Source organism: Penicillium concentricum (assembly GCF_028827145.1).
Source record: "Penicillium concentricum strain IBT 3081 chromosome Unknown utg000002l_segment0_segment0, whole genome shotgun sequence".
NCBI classification, from domain to species: domain Eukaryota; kingdom Fungi; phylum Ascomycota; class Eurotiomycetes; order Eurotiales; family Aspergillaceae; genus Penicillium; species Penicillium concentricum.
This window is the reverse complement of record NW_026622755.1, coordinates 5,695,829-5,716,037: the sequence shown is the minus strand read 5'-3', so window position 1 is coordinate 5,716,037 and position 20,209 is coordinate 5,695,829. Positions and strand designations below refer to the sequence as shown.

General features: G+C 46.2%; 11 protein-coding genes across 11 annotated transcripts; 4 read left to right on the top strand and 7 right to left on the bottom strand.

The window, feature by feature from the left end:
- Positions 1 to 310: 310 nt before the first annotated feature.
- Positions 311 to 1,987, top strand: N7517_005847 (flavin-containing monooxygenase; the record flags this gene model as incomplete). The annotated part of the gene is made up of 1 exon (XM_056723577.1): positions 311 to 1,987. One exon carries the CDS (start codon positions 311 to 313, stop codon positions 1,985 to 1,987), a length of 1,677 nt encoding a protein of 558 aa, XP_056579827.1.
- Positions 1,988 to 3,086: 1,099 nt separating this feature from the next.
- Positions 3,087 to 3,902, top strand: N7517_005846 (SDR family NAD(P)-dependent oxidoreductase; the record flags this gene model as incomplete). The annotated part of the gene is made up of 1 exon (XM_056723576.1): positions 3,087 to 3,902. One exon carries the CDS (start codon positions 3,087 to 3,089, stop codon positions 3,900 to 3,902), a length of 816 nt encoding a protein of 271 aa, XP_056579826.1.
- Positions 3,903 to 4,284: 382 nt separating this feature from the next.
- On the bottom strand, positions 4,285 to 4,762 carry N7517_005845 (uncharacterized protein; the record flags this gene model as incomplete). The annotated part of the gene is made up of 2 exons (XM_056723575.1): positions 4,285 to 4,603; positions 4,659 to 4,762. 2 exons carry the CDS (start codon positions 4,760 to 4,762, stop codon positions 4,285 to 4,287), a joined length of 423 nt encoding a protein of 140 aa, XP_056579825.1.
- Positions 4,763 to 5,779: 1,017 nt separating this feature from the next.
- N7517_005844 (sucrase/ferredoxin-like domain-containing protein) lies at positions 5,780 to 6,702 on the top strand (the record flags this gene model as incomplete). Its single annotated transcript, XM_056723574.1, has 2 exons — positions 5,780 to 6,067; positions 6,127 to 6,702. 2 exons carry the CDS (start codon positions 5,780 to 5,782, stop codon positions 6,700 to 6,702), a joined length of 864 nt encoding a protein of 287 aa, XP_056579824.1.
- A 1,251-nt stretch (positions 6,703 to 7,953) lies between these two features.
- Positions 7,954 to 8,286, bottom strand: N7517_005843 (type I iterative polyketide synthase; the record flags this gene model as incomplete). Its single annotated transcript, XM_056723573.1, has 1 exon — positions 7,954 to 8,286. One exon carries the CDS (start codon positions 8,284 to 8,286, stop codon positions 7,954 to 7,956), a length of 333 nt encoding a protein of 110 aa, XP_056579823.1.
- A 1,259-nt stretch (positions 8,287 to 9,545) lies between these two features.
- On the bottom strand, positions 9,546 to 10,494 carry N7517_005842 (inositol oxygenase; the record flags this gene model as incomplete). Its single annotated transcript, XM_056723572.1, has 2 exons — positions 9,546 to 9,602; positions 9,676 to 10,494. 2 exons carry the CDS (start codon positions 10,492 to 10,494, stop codon positions 9,546 to 9,548), a joined length of 876 nt encoding a protein of 291 aa, XP_056579822.1.
- A 1,555-nt stretch (positions 10,495 to 12,049) lies between these two features.
- On the top strand, positions 12,050 to 12,535 carry N7517_005841 (SRPBCC family protein; the record flags this gene model as incomplete). Its single annotated transcript, XM_056723571.1, has 1 exon — positions 12,050 to 12,535. One exon carries the CDS (start codon positions 12,050 to 12,052, stop codon positions 12,533 to 12,535), a length of 486 nt encoding a protein of 161 aa, XP_056579821.1.
- Positions 12,536 to 12,573: 38 nt separating this feature from the next.
- On the bottom strand, positions 12,574 to 13,458 carry N7517_005840 (uncharacterized protein; the record flags this gene model as incomplete). Its single annotated transcript, XM_056723570.1, has 1 exon — positions 12,574 to 13,458. One exon carries the CDS (start codon positions 13,456 to 13,458, stop codon positions 12,574 to 12,576), a length of 885 nt encoding a protein of 294 aa, XP_056579820.1.
- Positions 13,459 to 15,018: 1,560 nt separating this feature from the next.
- N7517_005839 (potassium ion transporter) lies at positions 15,019 to 17,585 on the bottom strand (the record flags this gene model as incomplete). Its single annotated transcript, XM_056723569.1, has 10 exons — positions 15,019 to 15,259; positions 15,311 to 15,354; positions 15,403 to 16,117; positions 16,177 to 16,576; positions 16,637 to 16,684; positions 16,740 to 16,885; positions 16,952 to 17,126; positions 17,180 to 17,316; positions 17,379 to 17,499; positions 17,552 to 17,585. The coding sequence occupies 10 exons, from the start codon at positions 17,583 to 17,585 to the stop codon at positions 15,019 to 15,021; spliced, it is 2,061 nt and encodes a 686-aa protein (XP_056579819.1).
- A 435-nt stretch (positions 17,586 to 18,020) lies between these two features.
- N7517_005838 (PhzF family phenazine biosynthesis protein) lies at positions 18,021 to 18,959 on the bottom strand (the record flags this gene model as incomplete). Its single annotated transcript, XM_056723568.1, has 1 exon — positions 18,021 to 18,959. One exon carries the CDS (start codon positions 18,957 to 18,959, stop codon positions 18,021 to 18,023), a length of 939 nt encoding a protein of 312 aa, XP_056579818.1.
- Positions 18,960 to 19,116: 157 nt separating this feature from the next.
- Positions 19,117 to 20,172, bottom strand: N7517_005837 (uncharacterized protein; the record flags this gene model as incomplete). Its single annotated transcript, XM_056723567.1, has 1 exon — positions 19,117 to 20,172. The coding sequence occupies one exon, from the start codon at positions 20,170 to 20,172 to the stop codon at positions 19,117 to 19,119; it is 1,056 nt and encodes a 351-aa protein (XP_056579817.1).
- Positions 20,173 to 20,209: the final 37 nt, after the last annotated feature.

Genomic DNA, 20,209 nt, shown 5'->3' with positions numbered 1-20,209 from the left:
GCGGGATGACCTTCCAGCACCTTATCATTATGTATTCTATACTTGTTATTCAAACCAAAGGCCAAGTCTAACGGATAAGAATGTTTACTCCACATGAAGGAAAATATTAGTAGCTGTTTATCGCGGAGACATGAGGTTAAGGAGATTACAGGCGAAACCTGCGCATCTCTCTAATACCTACCTATAACTATAGATCTTCCGTGAGTGCTCTCCAAGGGTTCAAGTATATAATGACTTTATATCAGACCAAAATGAAAACAAAACACAAACATTGAAGTCTGTACATTTCCTTCAGTCAACTTCACCTACCATGGCGCCCGCTGAACCCACTTACGACGTCCTGATCATCGGCGCAGGTCTTTCGGGCATCTGCAGCCTTTACAACATCCGCAAACGCTTCCCCTCGTGGACTGTCAAAGTCATCGAAGCTGGCGATGACGTCGGCGGAACTTGGTATTGGAACCGGTATCCCGGTGCAAGATTCGATTCCGAATCCGTTTCCTATCAATTCTCGTGGGACAAAGAGATGCTTGACGAGTGGCATTGGAAAGAAACCTTCGCGCCGCAACCCGAGACATTGAAATATATCGAGCGAGTTTGCGACAAACACAATCTCCGTGACGCCATGCAATTCAACACACGAATCAAGTCTGCCACTTGGAACAACAGCGAACGCACTTGGAGATTTGTGGATGAAAGCGGGGTTGGATATCAGACTAGATTCTTCATTAGCTGTTTGGGTGTCTTGTCCTCGCCTACACTGCCCGCCATTCCCAACATCGAGAATTTCAAGGGCCAGCTATTCCACACATCGCGCTGGCCAAATGCGAAAGACTTCGATATGAGCCGAGACTTTGCGGACAAGCGAGTCGGTGTTATCGGAACCGGCGCTACAGGGATTCAAACTATCACTGAGCTTTCCAAGGAGCCAAGTCTCAAGTCACTTCATGTCTTCCAGCGCACTGCTAATTGGTCCGCTCCTCTCCGCAACACAAAGATCACTCCTTCGCAGATGGATGAAATCAGAAAGAATTACGACGCAATTTTTAAACAATGTGCTGAGACTCCTTCGTGCTTCTTACACAAAGCCGATCCCCGCAAATCATCGGAAACCTCCCCGGAGGACCGCCTTGCCCTATGGGAAAAGCTGTACTCCGAGCCTGGATTTGGCAAGTGGCTCGGCACGTTCTGCGATACATACACCGATCGTGAAGCCAATAAGCTATACTCCGACTTCATGGCTGAAAAGATTCGGGCCCGATTGGTTGACCCAAAAATGGCCGAACTTCTTATTCCAAAAGACCATGGCTTCGGACTTCGACGTGTACCCCTTGAGAGTGGTTACTTTGAGGTTTACAACAACCCTAACGTTAACTTGGTGAACCTACGCGAAACGCCCTTTGAGAGAGCCACAGAAAAGGGTCTTATCACCTCTGAGGGCAAGGAACACGAATTGGATGTTTTGATCTGTGCCACCGGTTTTAACGCCATCACTGGTGCATTCAGTGACATTGACTGGACCGGCAAGGACAATAGACCACTCATTCCTACTCCCCGCCTCCCAGAACAAGAGAGAAAACGCGCCGTCTGGGTTGACCAGAAACCTCGGACATATCTCGGTATTATGGCCCAGTCGATGCCTAACATGTTCATGGTTCTTGGGCCACACCAGCCTTTTGGAAATATCCCGAGAAGCATCGAGCATGCAGTTGAGGTTGTCATGGAGATGTTGAAGTTCTGCCATGATAATGATTATTCCTACATCGAACCCACCCAAAAAGCAGTTGATGAATGGACTGATCACGTTGTCAGCTGCAGTGAGGGTTCTCTTATCAATGAAGTGGATAGTTGGCTCACCGGCGTCAACACGAACGTGGATGGGAAGAAGGAGAGAATTGTGGCGAGATACACAGGTAGTGCGGTGGAGTGGCGCAAGAAGTGCAAGGAATCCGGGCTTGAAGGTTGGAAGGGCATGAGTCTGGCCTGAGCAGGAGAAAAGAAAACTCAATGTATACTACATACAAATTTTCCTAATACAATGGTTCTATATGAATATACAGTTGTTGACTATTTCAGGGAACCTTTGGTGTTGAGATGCACAGTGCCGTATTCTGCAGGGACTCGAATTATGCACGATATATTACAGCGCTACCAGTCCCCATTGCAAACTGGTCTGAATATGCAGGCTCTGGTCGAACACTTACGCAGCCTCTTTTTGACCGCCATGATCCAATTTACCTTTGGTTTCTCTATGTCTCTTGCCCATGTTGTCATATATAGCTCCCTATAACTCTATAGTTACAATATGTATTATGGATCTTCCATGTCATCGTTTTCTGGCATAAATTGTTCCTCGCTATCATCCTTAATTTGGCATTGAAGCGTAATCTTCTCTTGATACTTCGACTACTAACGGGGCTCCAGACTAGAAGCTCGTTTACGTAATGGACCATAAGCTCGACGAACAATGCTCATAGTCATTATAGAGTGATACTCATGGAATATCCGATGGCATTAAGTGGAAAATATAATCTATCCTGTATTTGCCCAAGATATCTAGGTCATGTGAATACTACAATATACGCTGATGCAGCGAAACCTGATCCCCACTTCAAGGGGTCATTGCAGGGTTTATTTGAAGCATGGCAAGGTATATTCTTCCTTTGGGCCTACATGCAAACATTCGGTACAGGTACCACTTCGGCGATTGGAAGATATTGCCCGTGTAAATACGTCCGGTCGGTCGGCACCATTTAAGAGATGTCATGATAAGTAAAAGAGCTACCCGATGATAACCCCTTGAGAATAATCTTGATATGACACATTTATCTCTGGTGTGCTTGATTTTGGTTGTAAGCACAGACCGGGCAGGTTTCCCCGGAGCATGGGGACGCGATAAAGTTTATGCAACTATAACCGGAGGGAAAGCCCTACCGCAGGAACGAGAGCATACTCTGCGCATGGTGATAGTCTGCAGTTATAAACAGACTGAAGCACATATTTTCAATTGAGCTATCATTTATTTCTCATTTCCTCATTCCACCGCAACACATTCTATCAAGTTCCCATACTCGAATAATCTCGCAATGGATGTTTCCGGGTTTGCATTGATCACCGGAGCTGCATCGGGCATTGGCCGAGCCTGCTCACTAGCATTCGCTGCCGAGGGCGCTGCCGGCGTGGCCCTATTCGACCTTAACCAGGCGTCTTTGTCGGCTGTCAAGGCCGAAATCGAGCAGCAACTCTCCAAGCAAAATATATCAAACAAATGTCAAATTGAAACCTACGTGGTCAACGTGGCAGATGAGGACCAGGTCAACAGATCCATCTCGGCCGCTGCAAAAGCCTTTGGCCGTATCGACTATGTGGTCAACGCTGCAGGCATTGCGATGAAACACAAGGGTGGTGCAGCCTTTTGTGAAACCGCGGACTGGCAAAGAATCATGGATGTCAACCTTACGGGATCATTCTATGTTCTCAGAGCTGCGTGTAAGATTATGCTGGAGCAAGAACCTATTCTTTCCACCATTGATCAACGGCCACTCCAGCGGGGCTCCATTGTCAACTTTGGTTCTATCCAGGCAGTTGTTGGACTACCTATGTCGACAGCATACACTGTCACTAAGCACGGAATCATGGGGCTGACTCGAACCGCGTCGGAGGATTACGCAAAGGATGGTGTGCGGATCAATGCTATCTGTCCCGGATACACTGAAACACCTTTGACGACTAAGCCGGAGATCCTCGAAGTTATGAATGAGAAGGTTCAAAACATGGTGCCGATGCAGCGAATGGGTTCAGCAAGAGAAATTGCGGATGGTGTGCTATATCTGGCTGGTGGCCGTGCTTCTTTCGTGACTGGAACTGCGCTTTTTGTGGATGGTGGATATACCCAGCGATAGATGACGTGTGATGTGCTCGCTTGGGAGCTCAGTGAGCAAGTCGGAGCGCTCAGATTAGCCTTAGTCCCCGGGGAGTCACCTGCCCAGATGGGCAGCCCAGCTTATGTAAATAAAATTTAGATTTCAACGTTCCAAGGTTAACAATATTATTTTCAAGGTTACAAAAGGAACTTCCGAAACTCAATGGCCACTTTCTCCACATGGATAGTCTACCTATATGGAATTCATATAGGAGACTTTATTCTCACATATGAACATCACATTTGTTTCTCTCTCTGTTCGACGACAGCTGTAACCAAAAACGCAATGTAATTCCATTATAGAACAGCTAGTATACACATGTGCACTCGCCAGCGTGATCCCAAAGCAAAGAACAAGGTCATTAATTTGCTTTCCATAGGCTCTTCACATCCTTCTTGACTGGCTTGAGAAGACCTTTAATCTCCATCTTGAGAGCCTTCTTGTCTTCTTTGGACCATGTCCCACTCCGCTTCGCGGCTCTGAGATCCCGGACGTGGCTTGTGAGTAGAGTCGATATATTCTCCACCGTGCACTTGGTACACTTCTTCTCATCGGCGATATCATTCAGTGCGGTTGCCAATGTGCGGATAATGTCTTTTGCCTGTGGCTTCTGCAATTCGCGATCGAGAAGCGGGACTTGGCTGGGCCCATGGGTTAAGCAATCCACCTTGAGGCTTGTACTAATGGAAATTTAATTAGTAACTGCCTTGTCCCAACAATGAATAGAGCTTTTACTATTTTTGCTCTTGTCTCTCGGTCTTGTCTACCTCGACAGAGTCGACAGAGTCGACAGAGGTGTAGAATGGGGCCTTGGAATCGTCGATCTTGAATTCGGTCATTATGTTTGTATGTTGAAATTGAGGATGATAGTTTTGGTGAATGATAGCTTCCGAAGAAAGGGCTTCTGGGCTTGTTGGCTCTCAAAATTGTAGCTGACTGGTATTTATATCTACTCATCGCATGGTATGTATGTACTGTGAGATTATCGAAACGAGTAAGTGCGATAACTCCGATGGTTACCGGATTGGGTCAGAGCGAAATGTCCGATCGGGCTCGGGGTTTCTTTTGCTGCTAATGTGTTGTTGACTTTGGTTGAGGTCATGACGATGCTTTGGACTGCATAACCCTTTTTTACAACCCTCCTGAACAGTTTGTGTCATGCCGAAACCCCATGTATAGATTTACAATATAGTGGGTTGAGCTGTATATCCAAAAATTAATATCGTAATTGAGATCTACAAGGAACGCTGGACAAGATATTGACTAAATCAACGCAAGAGAGGTCAGTACCAATCCAAGCACATATCCCTTCCACTGCTGCTCCCGCTATGGCTGCGAGATCCCTTAAGTCGCAGATCACCCGCAAATTGAAGCAAACATCTATAACCGATCCGTATCCTACTATATTGCAAGAGCTTATCTAGTTCAAATGTTCAAATGAATAAGCGGGTTACCTGCGGTGCTGTCGTTGACGTTTAAGCTGTCTGCTATTGGCTAGCATGCAAAATGCATTGCCTCTCGGAAATAGCCTCGGAGAAAATAACGGGCTCGTCGGTATATTTACTAATTGGGATTTTAAATCCGTATGGATCTTAACCCCGAGTTCCACCACTGGCTGGAGACGTCTCATAATGTTTTGAGGTATCTATAGAGCCTTTTCGTAGATATGTGGATCTCTCTTCTCTCTCACCACTTTCTCTTCCCTTTTCACCCTGTCTCTTGGGAATTCAGCTCTGCTTCGCTGTGAACCTTGCTATATTCCTAAAATAGTACCTTCATTTTTGCGATACCCTTTTTTATGTCTTTGAACTTATCAACTCTCCCTGCTTTATCAAAGAAGGCTTGACTGCACCACTATGTTTCGTTCATTACTAGCGATCACTGGCAGACGCCCAAAATACATATTTCCTGAAGTTGATGCAAAAGTTGACGGAGACGACTGCCGCGCCGACTGCAATGACTGCAGCTTGAAATATCCTAAAAGCGTGAAGATTGACGCTACTCTTCCAATGTACGGATTCATCAAAGAGTTTCACGCACACGTACTTGTTGCAACGGGGAAAACAGACTGGATCCAGAAGGTCGAGCAAGAGGATGGGAGTCTGGTGAAGGCATTCAAATCGGACGCAAGGTCCAAGCATGGTGTTTGTTTATTTGATCCCGCAGCAAAATGTTGGAAATATGCTAATTGCGTGCAAAAAAGCGTCTCATGATCTCTGCGTCTAATCTCACTCCACCAGATGGAGAGATGCCTGACACCTCCAAGACAACAGTCCTCATATTACCATCGTTCATCTTCGTAGATGGCGTTTCTTACTCGGATGTCCAGCACGTGGTCGAGACATTCATTGACATTCCACCGGGTGACACAGCCAAACCCATTAGCAGTCCGCAATTAAGTTCCCGACCATGCCCACACGACTACGTAGTCCTGCTGTGCTCGCATAAGCGGCGAGATGCGCGTTGTGGAATTACAGCACCGTTGATCAAAAAGGAGATGGAGCGACATCTACGCGGACATGATCTTTACCGAGATATGGATGACGAGCGACCTGGAGGAGTGGGGATTTACTTCGTCTCCCATGTTGGGGGACATAAGTTCTCTGCAAATGTGCTGATTTATCGGAAGAAAGAGCAGCAAATGATCTGGTTGGCTAGGGTCAAGCCGGAGCATTGTGAAGGAATTGTGAATTACACAATCCTGGAAGGGAAGGTTGTTCATCCAGATTCACAGCTTCGAGGGGGATTTGACAGAGTGAAAGGATTGACAAGCTGGTGATGGTTAAACGAACGAAAAATCAACAGTTGTGGCTAGAGTTCCGGCTTAGTGGATTAACTTGCGGTCTTTATCCAATATGTACACTATAACAACGGTTATTCTAAGAGCCCCTAGATAAATTTCAAGTAAAATGACCCATCTAATCCCTACTTTATATTCTCTCCAATTAATATAAGTCTACATCAAGATAGGGATATTCGCGATGATCTCCTTAACATGATCTTTATTCACCTTAGAGTAAGTACGTAGTACAAAAAGAGTATATCGCTGGTCTGGAAATGATCACTTTGGAAGATTATACACCGCAACGGATGGGTAACATTATCAGTGGTGTCAAACAAATACACAAGGCGCTAGTGCGGCACTGTGACCCAAAACCAAGGAACATGATGGTCGTTACAAGTACCGCCGAAAAAGTGGTGTAGATAGATTTTGATCGAGCAGAGACCTACGACGAAGATCAGATTACCAGTGATTAAGAGGAGCTTCTCAGAGAGGAAGAAGAAAGTATTGTTGGCATTAACACTTGCCTTATGAGAATCCCTCCCCCTGAAGACATGCGCCGTGACATTGTCTAACACCCATCAACAGGCTTCTGATCGCGCAAAAGGGAAACTTGACGAAGCATATTTTTTTTACTGCACTTAATGGTCGGGCTCTGTCTAGGCCCCAATATCTGACCTAGATTGTTTGCTTCAAACCCCCTAATTCCTCCCACATCTGTATCTACCTCCTTATCAGCGACTCGTCAATTGGTTTCAACTCTGTGAACGTTTCGTCATGCTCTTTATTTCGTGCCGTGTTCAGTATCATCTCACCGCATGACATGCGCAAAAGTTTCCCCTTGAAAGAGTCCGCTAGCCTAGCCGCTAGGTTCTCCGACATCCGGCTCGCTAGAGATTGGCGTACATGGCGTAGCCATTTACCGTAGGGGATGATGTTGGTCTGCGAGATATTGAGTGGTCGGAACTAATGGTGATCATTTCACGTCACGGCTGCCGCACTGGATTCCCAATGTAATAAATCGAGTACCCGGGCTGTTCCCCGATGAGCAAATCACACGGAGTGGAGGGTGCATCATTGACGGAACACCATGACAGAACCTATAAAGACGTTATATGGGTGATGAAGAGGAAGAGGGGACAGAAAAACATATCCCGTCCCAGTCCAGCAATACTCCGAGTGTCTGGGATGAATTGATCAAGTGCGCGAGATGTTTCACCGGATTCCAGTTTCCGTTGATTCTCTTTTTTATACAGAGGTCTGGCCCTCACGCACGGAACTGGCGCCGAACAACCCAGAGTGTCGATGCAGAGTCTCGGAGCATATGTTCACAGACAAACTTAGCTTCAGGTAGCCTATCAGTAGGGCGGATTTTGCGCTGACTCTTTCATCCGGGACTCGTGCGTGACCACTCTGTAAAAAACAGGTGATAAACTGGAACCCAATCTTCCGCACCTTCGAGACGTAGTCGTCATAAAGATTGATCAGATTGCGCATGGCTTTGAACTGGTGCTGAAATCCGCACACAGGGCGCGTCATGCTCATGGCCCATGTGTTATGCACGACATATGTAATACCCATAATTAGATGATGGTTGTCCAGACATAGACCAAGTTTGGGTGCAGATATATCCGTCTCTATAAAGGCCTCTGGAGAGCGGGGCCTAATGTTGTCGAGCGATTGGTCTGAACTCCTCACCCTGTTTTAACATGGCTTTGCAAACATCCGGTTGCTCAGCAAGTTAGGCCGGCCACAATGTGGGAACTCAGACAGCCCATGGCGGCCTGTTACAAGTACACAGTGCAAGGAGATTTGGTCGATGGGGCGCAGTACTGAGGCTAAAAAGCCACGGGTTTGCTATTGAACCAACGAGTCCGTTAATGTTTGGCGAGCACAAAAGTCAGCCGGGACGTTCAAAGGAGCAGGGGGAAATGTATGTATCCGGTGTAACTCTCACGAGAGGCGAGGGCAATGATAATGCGCTGAATGGGGTTCTCTGGCAGGATGTGAATCTCACACGTGCACACCAAACTCCTTCTCTACGACTCAAGTCTCAAGACCTCAGGTTGTTGTTCATTAAAAGTGGCCTCTCCTCTCTACATGGGGCTTCCGACCCCGAGAATCCGGGAAAATATTTGCACCAGCTGGGCTACCCAAGGCGCTACCATTTGTTGAGTATCGATCAGCAAAGCTCGGCTTGAAAATGACGATGGTAGAATGAACCAAGGTTTTGAGTAATTATGGTGCGAAGGTTTGGGCGATTGCTCCTGAATTTCTGGTGACATCCCTGGGGGAAGACACAGAGTTGTTGAAAAAGCTAAGAGCGCAGTGGGGGTGAGACGATTCGTCGAGTTGTGAAAGGCAAGCTGGATTTGGGTACTAAGAAGGTAGTGCGTGACTATGTGTCCCAAACTCAACCTTGGTAATTGCCAGTATAAAATAGTTGAGACTGTATTGGATAGCTAGACTTCTCCCTGGAGCAAAGGGGGTGACCAGTTATGGTACGGCCTCAGCGAGACCTGCAAAATTTGGGAGGTTGCATTTTTGTGTCTGTTGTCGAACATCATTTCTTGATTTATCTCAGCCCTACAAGCCAGCCTGTTTCTTATTAACGAAGTGACATTTCTAACAATGAAGTCACTTAATATATCAACTGCTATAATTCAAGTGAACTGAATAAAGTTTGCTTGGTGATATATTTCAGACCAGGAGGAACGAAAGACTATTTTCATTTCAAACGATAGGCACAACAGTGTTGTAAATAAGACTGAACTTCATCAAAATTGAGCCTGTAGCAGATCCTTCAGGCGAATTGAAAATAGGCCAGCACCAAGATCCAGCTACCATCTGATAACCTTCGTGGGGAAGTACTCATCAATGAGTTCCATGTAGTAAGGCTGTTCAGTACCACATAAGTTAGCCTATGCCGCAGTACAGTCAAAATAATAAATACTAAAGGGCCAAGCTTACCTTAAGCTTTTCAGGATCAGGGAGTTCATCACTCTTGCTGTACAGATCGTACGGGTTGAAAGCCCTCACAGCTTCCAGCATCTTATGATCATGTTCGTTCATCAACTCATGGTATGCGCCCTCCCGATGCCACGGGTAGAACGAATGGTACCGAATCATTGCCAGGCCCTCCTCAGGAATAGTGGACTGATCTTTGACGATATGGTAGAGGTATTCATCATGACCCCAGCAAAGCATAACATTCTCCAATCCACAACCAGGAGAATAGATTCCAAACTTAGTGCTGTAAATCTCACTGTTATAGTCCTCGTTGTTCTTAAAGGACTTGTTACCGAAGATAATCCTGTCGTCGAAAGCACAGCCAACTGCGAAGGTATCGCCAACAACATCCCACTGACCCTTAGCCCCGAAGAAAAAGAGGAGTTTTCCGAGATCGTGGATAAGTCCGACCAACTGCATCCAGCGAGGCTTTCCTTCTTTGCGGATTGCTTCGGCGGATTGCAAGAGATGGGTCATCTGGGACTCGGAGGTATCGGGGTCACACTCGTCGATGAACGTGTTCAGCTTTTCCATCGCCTCCCAAACAGTCATGTGTGCTCGGGTTTTGTTTTTGAAATCGTTGCGTGCTTTCAGGTTGTATGCTACCGTCTGAAGGGTGTGCTGCTGGGCATAGAAGTTCTTGACTTGGTCACAAGCATCGTCAAATTGACGGAATCCGGCTTTGTCTTTGGATTTGTCGAACTCGGATGCGTCGTAAAGATCTTTTTCTCGCTGAAGGTCTGTCTTGTGGATATTCACAGCATCGATATTGTCGGACATTGTCTCGAGGCTGATTGGGGGGCATTGGACTGCGGCGGCCATATTCGTGAACTAGTGCTCTTCTACCTTTGAGGTCCTGTTGTGATAAGATAGATAATCGGATGGAAACTGGGTATGTCCAAGGTTGACTTTATTGTTTTATCAAGGGTCTATGGTGAGAAATTTATAGCCTGAGCTCATGGATGTATTCGACAATCCCCGGGTTTCAGTTTCCGTGGTGAGAGATCTGTTCCAGATTGAGTGCTGGCTATTTTTGCTGGGTTGGCCGGGTTGCCTGAAGTGACGACGCCAAAATCCGATTTGAGCATATACCGCGGGTCGAAGCTGAGTCCTGCTTTGCCACTGAAAGACCAAATTTATCCACATCACCAATAAAGAGATTATCATAAACGGTCTATGGAACAAACAACTTTGGCACATCTGAACCTTTTGGTCTCCATTATTTTTACGTTTCTCATTGTGAGACCTAGATCTTAAAGACAAGAGCAAACAAGCTTACGATCCCATAGATAGGCGGGATCCATCCCCGAAAATTATGGTTTCTGGGGTATGTGCCGTCTGATATGTCTGAGTAGATCATACGGGAATTCAGGGACTTCTGTTATGTTGGTGTTTAATGCATTTGCAATTCATAGCTGATGATAGGTAGAACTCTAGAAGCGTGAAAATGCGCTCTACACTAAAACCACTTTATATTTCGGCCTTCATTTTCCGAACTTATATTATGTAGTCAACTCACCATCATAGACAAACTCGGAGTCATCAGCGACTGGTTTGCTTGAGCATTCATCTCTCGTCTCTTCGTGCCCAAATAATGGCACCTTCCCCGCATGGCATCCCCGAGTCTACAATCTCTATATCCCGTCCGTGCACTGATATAGGATATGAAGCAATTTCTCATTTTTCCTTCTTTCTCTGCCTTAGAAGAAGGGTGAATACATGGGATTACCTAGATAAGCCAAAGCTACTCATGCATGTACTCTGCCATCTTCCATCCTTTAATAGTAAATCGAACTTCCTACCACAATTTCCCAGGTGTTTTCCATATACTTTTCAGTTGATTTGGCTGTAGTATAGAAATCTCCTACATTTGGGTCTGAGAAATAGACAAATGGGGCGTCTTATAACTGACAAACATATAGAATCGCTGGGCGCTGTGAAAGGCGAGACACGGGCCACCAAATATCAACCCCAGCTAACTGGGCAGTAAGTTAAGATATCATCAGCAAGTATATCGATATAATCAATTTACATAAATATCAGGGGCATTGTGACTAATGTCAAACTTTATGTGAGTCTTTAATTAGGGACAGGAATCATTTTTGATCTACACAAAGACTGTCCCGATTGGGCAAATGAGGGCCTGATGTTTAAGGCAGAGTTGTTTGAAATCCGGGGCTCGGCCCGCCGTAAGACCCGAGCTTATTCACCTTATCGGCGTATCGGTTTCGTCATTGCTTTTGACCCTAGATTGAATATAAAAGAGCTGCGGACAAAACTGAAATTCCTCAAAGCATTGACCTAAGTCAGCCCATTTCCTTTCACAGTCCTCAAAATGTCCTCAACCAACAACATCGCCTTCACCGCCCCTATCAACCCACCAGGCGCAACAACCGTTATCACCCCCGAACAAATCTGGAACGGCCTCCTCCTCAAGATCCGCTCCGCAGAGACATTCGTTCCAGGAGCGATTCAATCCACCAAGGTCATCAGTGACACCATCGAGTCATCAACCGGAAACCCCGTCACCGTTCGCGAAGTCCTTTTCCGCGAAACTCAGAAAACAGTTCAAGAGACTGTTACAGCTTTCAAGCCTACCCGGGTAGACTTTGAGCAGCCCGATGGCAGCAAGATCAGCAATGTGATTAGTCAAGGAGCTGGCGGGGAGCTCTACATGACGTATATCTTTGAATGGAGACACCCCGGTGTCTCGGAGGTGGAGCTCGCGGCGTTGTTCGAGAAGGAGAAAAAGATGAGCCAAATGGCGGTTGAGGGGACAATCAAGGTGTTGAGGCAATTGGTTGAGGACAAGAAGCTTTGAAGTTGATAAGTGGCGGAAACCCGCCGTGTTTGACACTATCATGAATTCCATATTCGGCCCTCGATCATCTTCTCGGTAAACTCGGCCCCATAATCACCACATATTTGATGTAGCGTATTCTCGGAATAATGAGTTAGGAGGGCTTTTCTTTTAATAGCCCTGTCACCAGTCATGCTAGATGTAAGCAAAGCAGTCGTGGGAGAGTCGAATCGTTTCCTCCGAGCATGCGACCTCCATATAAATTCCGTTGGATATCCAGTCCCATATTCACCATCATCTAGCTCCACATGACGAGAAAAGACAACCCGTTTCTTGACACGAATTAATCGGATAGCATGAGCCCATTCCTTGCGCGTCAGAGACAACACATTGAGCTCCAGCTCTGTCAGTCCCTCGCACAGTCTCAGTAAATTCCAGCAGCTCTTAATATCATCCCATCCATTCCAGATTGGGTCCCGCCACTGCGGAAATGTACTACGGTGTTCCATATTCTGGTAAGCATGAATAGGCATAAACGATATCCGTCTCAGCCATGACCTCACTTGTGGACGAATAGCAGTCAAGAATCCCGTGAGGAGACAGGGGTGCTCGAAGGCGAACCAGTTCTCCGTCCAGAAAATCGGTGCAGCGTCGTTCCAAAACCGCTTGCTGGCAAGCAGAATAGCTAGGTTGTCACGCCTTCCGCATAGGCATGGTAGAGATCTCATGCATGGAATTCCGTCCACGCTTCCGTTCAGGTCCCAGTAGCAATTGTCACATAGATAGGCGTTTCTCTGTGGCTGCGCCCACTGGCTTCGTGCTGGGGATTGAAATATCGGGACTTGCGGCTGCTTCCAGACATAGCTATGGCAGTTTGCACATTGGGGACCTTCTCTGTTCCAAGATTGTGGATCTGGACCCGGTCTTATGCAAATCAAAGGCATTTTGCATGGGGTTGAGTGGTATAGATCAAATTTGCATGGCTGCACAAACAGTTTGCGGTAAATGTTATTTCTTAACTCTTGTGGAAGAGATAAGAATCTAGGGCTTTAATGTTAGATGTACAGGTTCTGATATGGGGTAAGAGCACATACCTTTTGAAAAGGGGGGTTCTTCATGTTCCCCGGACTGTATGGGAGGTGTTTCATGCGCATGTTTTGCCTTTGATCTTGCCCGTCGGACGCCTGTTGGTGCATGTAATTCTCGGCGTCGTGTATACCGACGAAGTTTGGGTTCCACGTCAGGCCCCGAAGATTTCGCCATTCGGAAACTTGAGAATACACAGATAATTAATTGGTTCAGACTTGGCTACCTTGGTAGAATTATAAATTTCAAATTTAGTCTGCAGCCTAATACGACTCGCCAGAACACGTCACAAGTCATTCAGCCTCACGGGGACTCGAAAGAGAAACAGTCTGTTACACTGTGGCGCAGCAATGTCTAGATTCACAGTTTACATCGTGAGACAGGAAATTTTTGCTTTGTGACTCATTAAAGCTCTAAAATTTTATTCAGGCAGAAACCAGTACAACCAGCCCCTTGTACGGGCGACTAAGTGTGCCCATCTGGACACAACTCTTTTTCTGGACACAACTCTTTTATTGGATTATATTGCCAGTAATTTAGTCCACTTTCACTTTCTAGGTTAGGGGTAAATAAAGTCTCTAGTCAAAATTCTATTAACTTATTTACTATATATATACTCTAGGTGTATTTAATTGATACATTATACTTATATACTTTATAGTTAGTAATTCTATACTATAAACTAGCTTTATTCCTTTTTAAGAAAGAAGCCATCAAAGACCAGTAAAAAGACCAGTAAAAAGACCAGTAAAAAGACCAGTAAAAAGACCAGTAAAAAGAGTAGTATTAAGCCTACATAACTAGTTCACGGTGTTAAACTAGTGTACTAGTTATTTATAATCTAGGCTGCCCTAGCACCCTACCCTTCCTTAGCTTCTTAGGCCTTAACTTCTTAGGTACCCCTTTTCACGAAGTGGTATACAAATACAAATAGAAATGGCATATACACTTCGAGAGGGTGATAGCTTCTGGTCAGGCATCCAATAAGAGAGTTATGTCCAGGTGGCACACCTGTACCTGGGCACTTGGTCCCCCGTACCCTTGCTCTCAGACACACTAGCAGCACTGTGCGATATCCTCTTATCACCATCCAAAGTATGATTGCCATATCAGATCAGATCGTTCTCGACTTTCAATAACATTTTCAAAATAGTGTTAGCGTACAGCTGGGTCGGATGGGCAGAAATCTACGTTGAATTTACGACCGAGTTTGGAAACTCCGAAAAAGGGCCAAGTGTCGCAGCCCGCTGGAGACTTTCGATGATTGATCAAGGATTGATCAAGGATATTCATGAGGCCTTGAACTCGTATTTGATATTTCGCATCTATGATAGTGTCAAGCTTATTAAATGAATGACCTACATTATGGTATCCTGTTTTAGATGCCCATTTAAAAAACTATCATTGTCTGAAATCTGCTAGCAAGTCGTCTGAGACTTTTCCTCCAGTCTTCGTTGGGTTTGAACCTCGTCCCGATCATGGTGGTCCTCTTCTAGGCGCTCGCCTGGGAGAACAATGGCACGATCGAGCTTGTAAGGCAATCCACGGTGACGGCCTCGAATCATCATCACGCATACGACGAGCTTGCTGAAAACGGTGAACTCTCCACAAAGAGAGGTCGAAACGGTGGGATATCCAAGACTGAGACCAACATTGCCACTTTGTCGGAATTAGTCAATGAAGAGGTAAAGATATGCATGGATAACTCACTATGCTGAAACCACTTCGAATAACACCGAGAATACAGAAAAGGCCTGGATTTGTTAGATCTGCGGTTGCAAGACTGGACATCGGTCACTTACCGGAATCGAAGTATCTGCGATCTTACCGGCCTCGGCGATGCAGATGCAAAAGCAGCCGAGGAAGATGTACCACAAGTCAAAGCTCAGTTGGTTCTGAATATGGTTGATGATATAAGACCGGCCATCACTCTCGTCCACGTCAACGTTATTACCGTATATACCCAACGTCCTTTCTTCGTAAACGTTGGAAGCTCTTATGCTAATAGCGATTGGGAAGATTGCAATATACATCATGATGACCAAGCTGAATTGTACAGCTGGGTTCACGTCAGCCAAGTTAAAAGTCGATGCACCCGTATGACGCGCTGATGCTGCTTGGAAAATAGCAGCAAGGACTCGAGGACCAGGAGCGAGATTATTAACGGCGGGGTTGTTTAAGTCCAGCACAAGGATGAGAATGACATCAATCGAGTTCATAAGGACCAAGATCCCGAAGAGGATCCATGTTGGTCGGCTTGGGAAAAGCAGCGTATAGCACCGTCGTGGATGATCGAGCAAGAATCTGAGTGGATCTTTGAGTGAAGATCTCGAATGGCAAACTTTGGACATGGTCCAGATGATAAGTCGAAGAAGACATGGATAACAAGTATTCCCGGCAAATGCAAGGAAACTCATGAGAATCATTGGGAATGTCGCATCTTGAAAGGAGATCATTGAATCTGGTGTCAGAGTAAAGCCAAGATTGTCAATCATTGTCTGGGCGGAATAAAAGCCCCTACCAAGAAATGAAATAAGTGACCATGTCGTTAGTTTCAAATGATGGAGCCCACTTACCACCAAACATTACCTTGCCCACATTCGGCAAGATAATCACGGTATTTTGGATCTGCATACCGAATCCATCCAACAAGACAGATTGCACCGAAAAGATGCAGACCAAAGAAATATCCTACCACAATTTTCAATAGGAGCTTCAAGCTTCGATATTCAATGCCGCCGAGTCTTTCTCGATCTTCGGCAGACAGATTGTGGAACTGAGAGTTCCGGCCTATTGTAGCGTGTGAAGAAATATTCGGCAAATCGAGTTGCTTCATATCATTCTGCGTTGTTTTTTGGCTCTGCTCTTGGCTAGGAGAGTTTCCCAAAACGAACATAGAGGTTACAACGCGCTCAAGGGTGCGAGGTGAATGCATGCTTCTGGTAGTTTGTCGACGAGAAAGCTTCTCGGTTTGTTCTTTCATAATCCATATCAGTGACTAGTTTCTATTTATTCTTGCACTTTATCAGGACTTACCATCATCGTCATCATCAACTCTTCCATCGATCTCAGAAAACGAGGTTCCTGCGATATAATCGTGAGAAAATGGAGGGGAAATATGGATTTGCTTTTCTTGCACCTCTATCACGTTTCCACGGAGGTGGAATATATAGAACTTGGTCCTTGTCGGATAAGGACTCATCAGCAAAATGAATGACCTGCTTTCCCGAATTGATATTCGAGTCGGCTATATCATCGGCTTTTGCCTGCTGTTCCTGGGAAACTCTTAGACATAAGTCAGTATCCACTATCTCAGGGGATTTTATGTCGATCTATGGCGCCGAAACCAACCTTGGAGCTTTTTCGGGGGCCTCATCAGGACCTTTATCCTCTTCCAACCCATCTGATTTGCGGTCCCTAAATCGATCGCTTGGGACTCTATCAACGGTGCTGCTCAAATTGCCTTGCTTGAACTGCGCTTCTGCATCTCGTCCAGGAAGCGTCTCGGGTCTCAGAAGATGGGGTGCTATTGGGGAGACAAGTTAGTTCCTGATAGGACCTAAGGAGGGAGCTCCCTACCAGTTGCTTTGAGATGTTTTTCAAACCATCGAGCTCGAAATATTACAACAGCTATATTTATGAAGCCGAGGTTGCTCACGACCGGAATAATGTAAATGTACACCTGTTGGTAGGTCTTCAAATCTTTGACATCGAAACTATAGTATAGGAATTCCATTTTTAGCTTTTAGGGTATCGAAAAAAGTGGGTCATTGCTTACGTATTCAGACCTGACTCAGTCGACGCGCTGGCACCGAAGAAATAAGCATCGATGGCCTTCAGGTTACCGTAAGGGTAGATTATAACCAAGCTCAGAATGCTGAGGGTGATAATCCATGCATCTACCAATAAAAGTTAGAGGAAATATATGTTGGTGCACCCGCATGGACGTACAATGCAGGGTAAGAAAGTTGATTGACTTCCACATGGTACAAAACTTGCATATCGAAGGATTCGGGGTCAAAATTCATTATATAGTACTCCGTAGGCTATCATGATTTCAATAATTGCCGCAGCATAAAGCGCTATATAAAAATTTGCTTGAGGGATTTGACCTGACAAATCATCGTGTGAGCGCCACTGCTTGCGGTCAGCTTTCCCTATAGCCAATCCGAGCACATCCACGGAGATCCAACGCTATAACCATCCATCTTTGGTTAGATTTTGATCGATGATCTTTTTGATCCTAAATATTATGGTGCAGAAAAATCCCGCATATTTATAAGAGTAAGATGAGAAGTCATAGGCACGGGAAGAGAGGATGATCATTGGAAGAGATAAGGAGAGAAAAGAACCTCAACAGGTTTACAGTCATGAGACTAGAAACTATTACATTATAATTCATTAAATCTCTAGACTTGTTTTATTCAGGAACTAGCACCTTTCCCTCGGACACGCTGACAGCGGTGCCCGTTAGCACAACCCGTTCGATCCTCTTGTCGCCATCCAAAGTAACGCTAACACCAATATCACTCCGGCGTCCCATTTCAACACCCTGCACAACATGATACTGACAATTCTGACCAACCTTGCCCTCCGTAAGCGTCAAGTACGCTGCTAGCCCACTAGCTGAACTGCCAGTAGCCGGGTCTTCCAGAATACCCAACATCATCCTGGACCGAATAACCTTTTTCTTCGTGACATTATCCTCAACATCCCGAACAATGAAATACACACAGATCAAGCCAACCCTCCACCCTTCATCAAGATAATCAGCAGAAACCAGCTCACCACCGGTCGCAGGCGTAACTGCAGCCAGCGCCTCAAGCGAAGGAAGCTCAACAAACAACTGACTCATCCCATTGACAATCGAAAAGAGCGGGAAAGTAACATCCGGCCGCGTAAAGAACGGCGCCAGCGTCGGGTGCAGCCTCACCAACTCTTTCAAGCCAACCCGCGCAGCATGGATGCGCGTGTTGTGCGCAATCTGCGCAGCGACGTATTTGGTCTCACGATTCTGGACGGAGATGGGGATATCGCCGGACTTGGTCGCGAGGGTGGTGACGCCATTGCCATCTGCGGGGTCGGTTGAATGGCTCAGGAACCAGGAGGCTGCGCCAATGGTGGGATGACCTGCGAAGGGGATTTCGCAGTCTGTGGTGAAGATATCGATGGTGCGCTTGCCTTTCTCGCGTACTGGGTGGACGAAGATACTTTCCGATAGATTGAATTCCCGTGCGATGGTTTGCTTCTGGCTCTGGGTTAGAGCGGAGTCATCTGGAAGGAAGACTACTGCTAGTGGATTGCCAGAGTAGGGTGTCGATGTGAAGACATCGAGGGTGACGAATTTGAGGTGAGTCATGTTGTATTAGATGTTGTGATGTTGCTGATACAGGCATCAACGGGGATGTCGGATGGCTTTTATACTTCTTATCCCCCTAATCCCCCCCACTTTTTCCTTTGACTCACCACGCTACTTTTGTACACTTGTCTCTAGAACAATTCTATCATTCGGCATTTCATAGATACACTCGCGGGAGAACAAAATCCTCTGGCATACACTTCCCACTCACCCATTCCTTTAGTCCCTCAATTAACGCTCTACTAAAGCCCGGATCATACTTCAATCCATCATCCCCAGAACTAATTCTCCCCCTCCACAATGCCCAGTTCTCAATCATCACCCCCTCTGGCGCACGCAAAATACCAACCGCCACATCAACCATTCCCGGCCGGTCGGTACAGCTATAAAATACCGTCGCGCCACATGTCCCACAGAATGTCCGTAGTACCTCTTCACTAGACTTGTAACTTTTCGACGACCCGATAATAAGATCTCCCGGTGGAGGGGGGGATAAATGATCAACCGGAACAAACATCCAAGCTATAACATTCGACCCATTGACCAGGCGACAGTCATCACAGAGATCAAGAAGCGCAAGCCACTTGCTCGTGTCTCTTGACAAGACCCATCCCTTGCTCGCAGGACTAGCGAGGAATTCCTTTCTAGGACGGGCGATAGAGAACGAAACGCCACCGCAGTGACATTCAGCGCGCAATTCCTCGTTTTTGACTGTATCTATTCGGATGCTGTCTCCAGCCTTGCTAATATCCAGTGACGTCTCCGGGCTAAAGACATCAAGCTGGCGTCCATCAATATGCGGGAACATCGCCGAAACCCCTCCATCAAGCGAGGAGTTTGTAAAAGCATGTGAGCGCATCTCCCATAGACCATGGTTTGGCTCAGTGAAGATGGCCGTAGATATCACCCAGCTCCCATCATCGTGTGATCTATCCCCAATATGGCAGCCGCAGGTACTGCAGAAATGCCGCGTTCCCTGGGACTCGGCGTGGTTGTAGGGTGTCAATTTGGCTTTGCTGGATGGAGCGATGAAATTCGGTGCTACGCCTGCTGGTAGCGGGGCGTGGAAAATACATGGTGTTCCATGGGTGTAGCGACAGATGCTGCAGTGGCATATGTGGACTTTGAGGGGGAGGGCCTCAGCGGGAATTGTTATAGTGAATTTGGTGCTTTGGCAGTGGCATGCTGCTGTGAGAATCTTGCTATCAGCCATGGAAGTCGGTAAGAGGAATCTGGATGGGTTGCCTGGA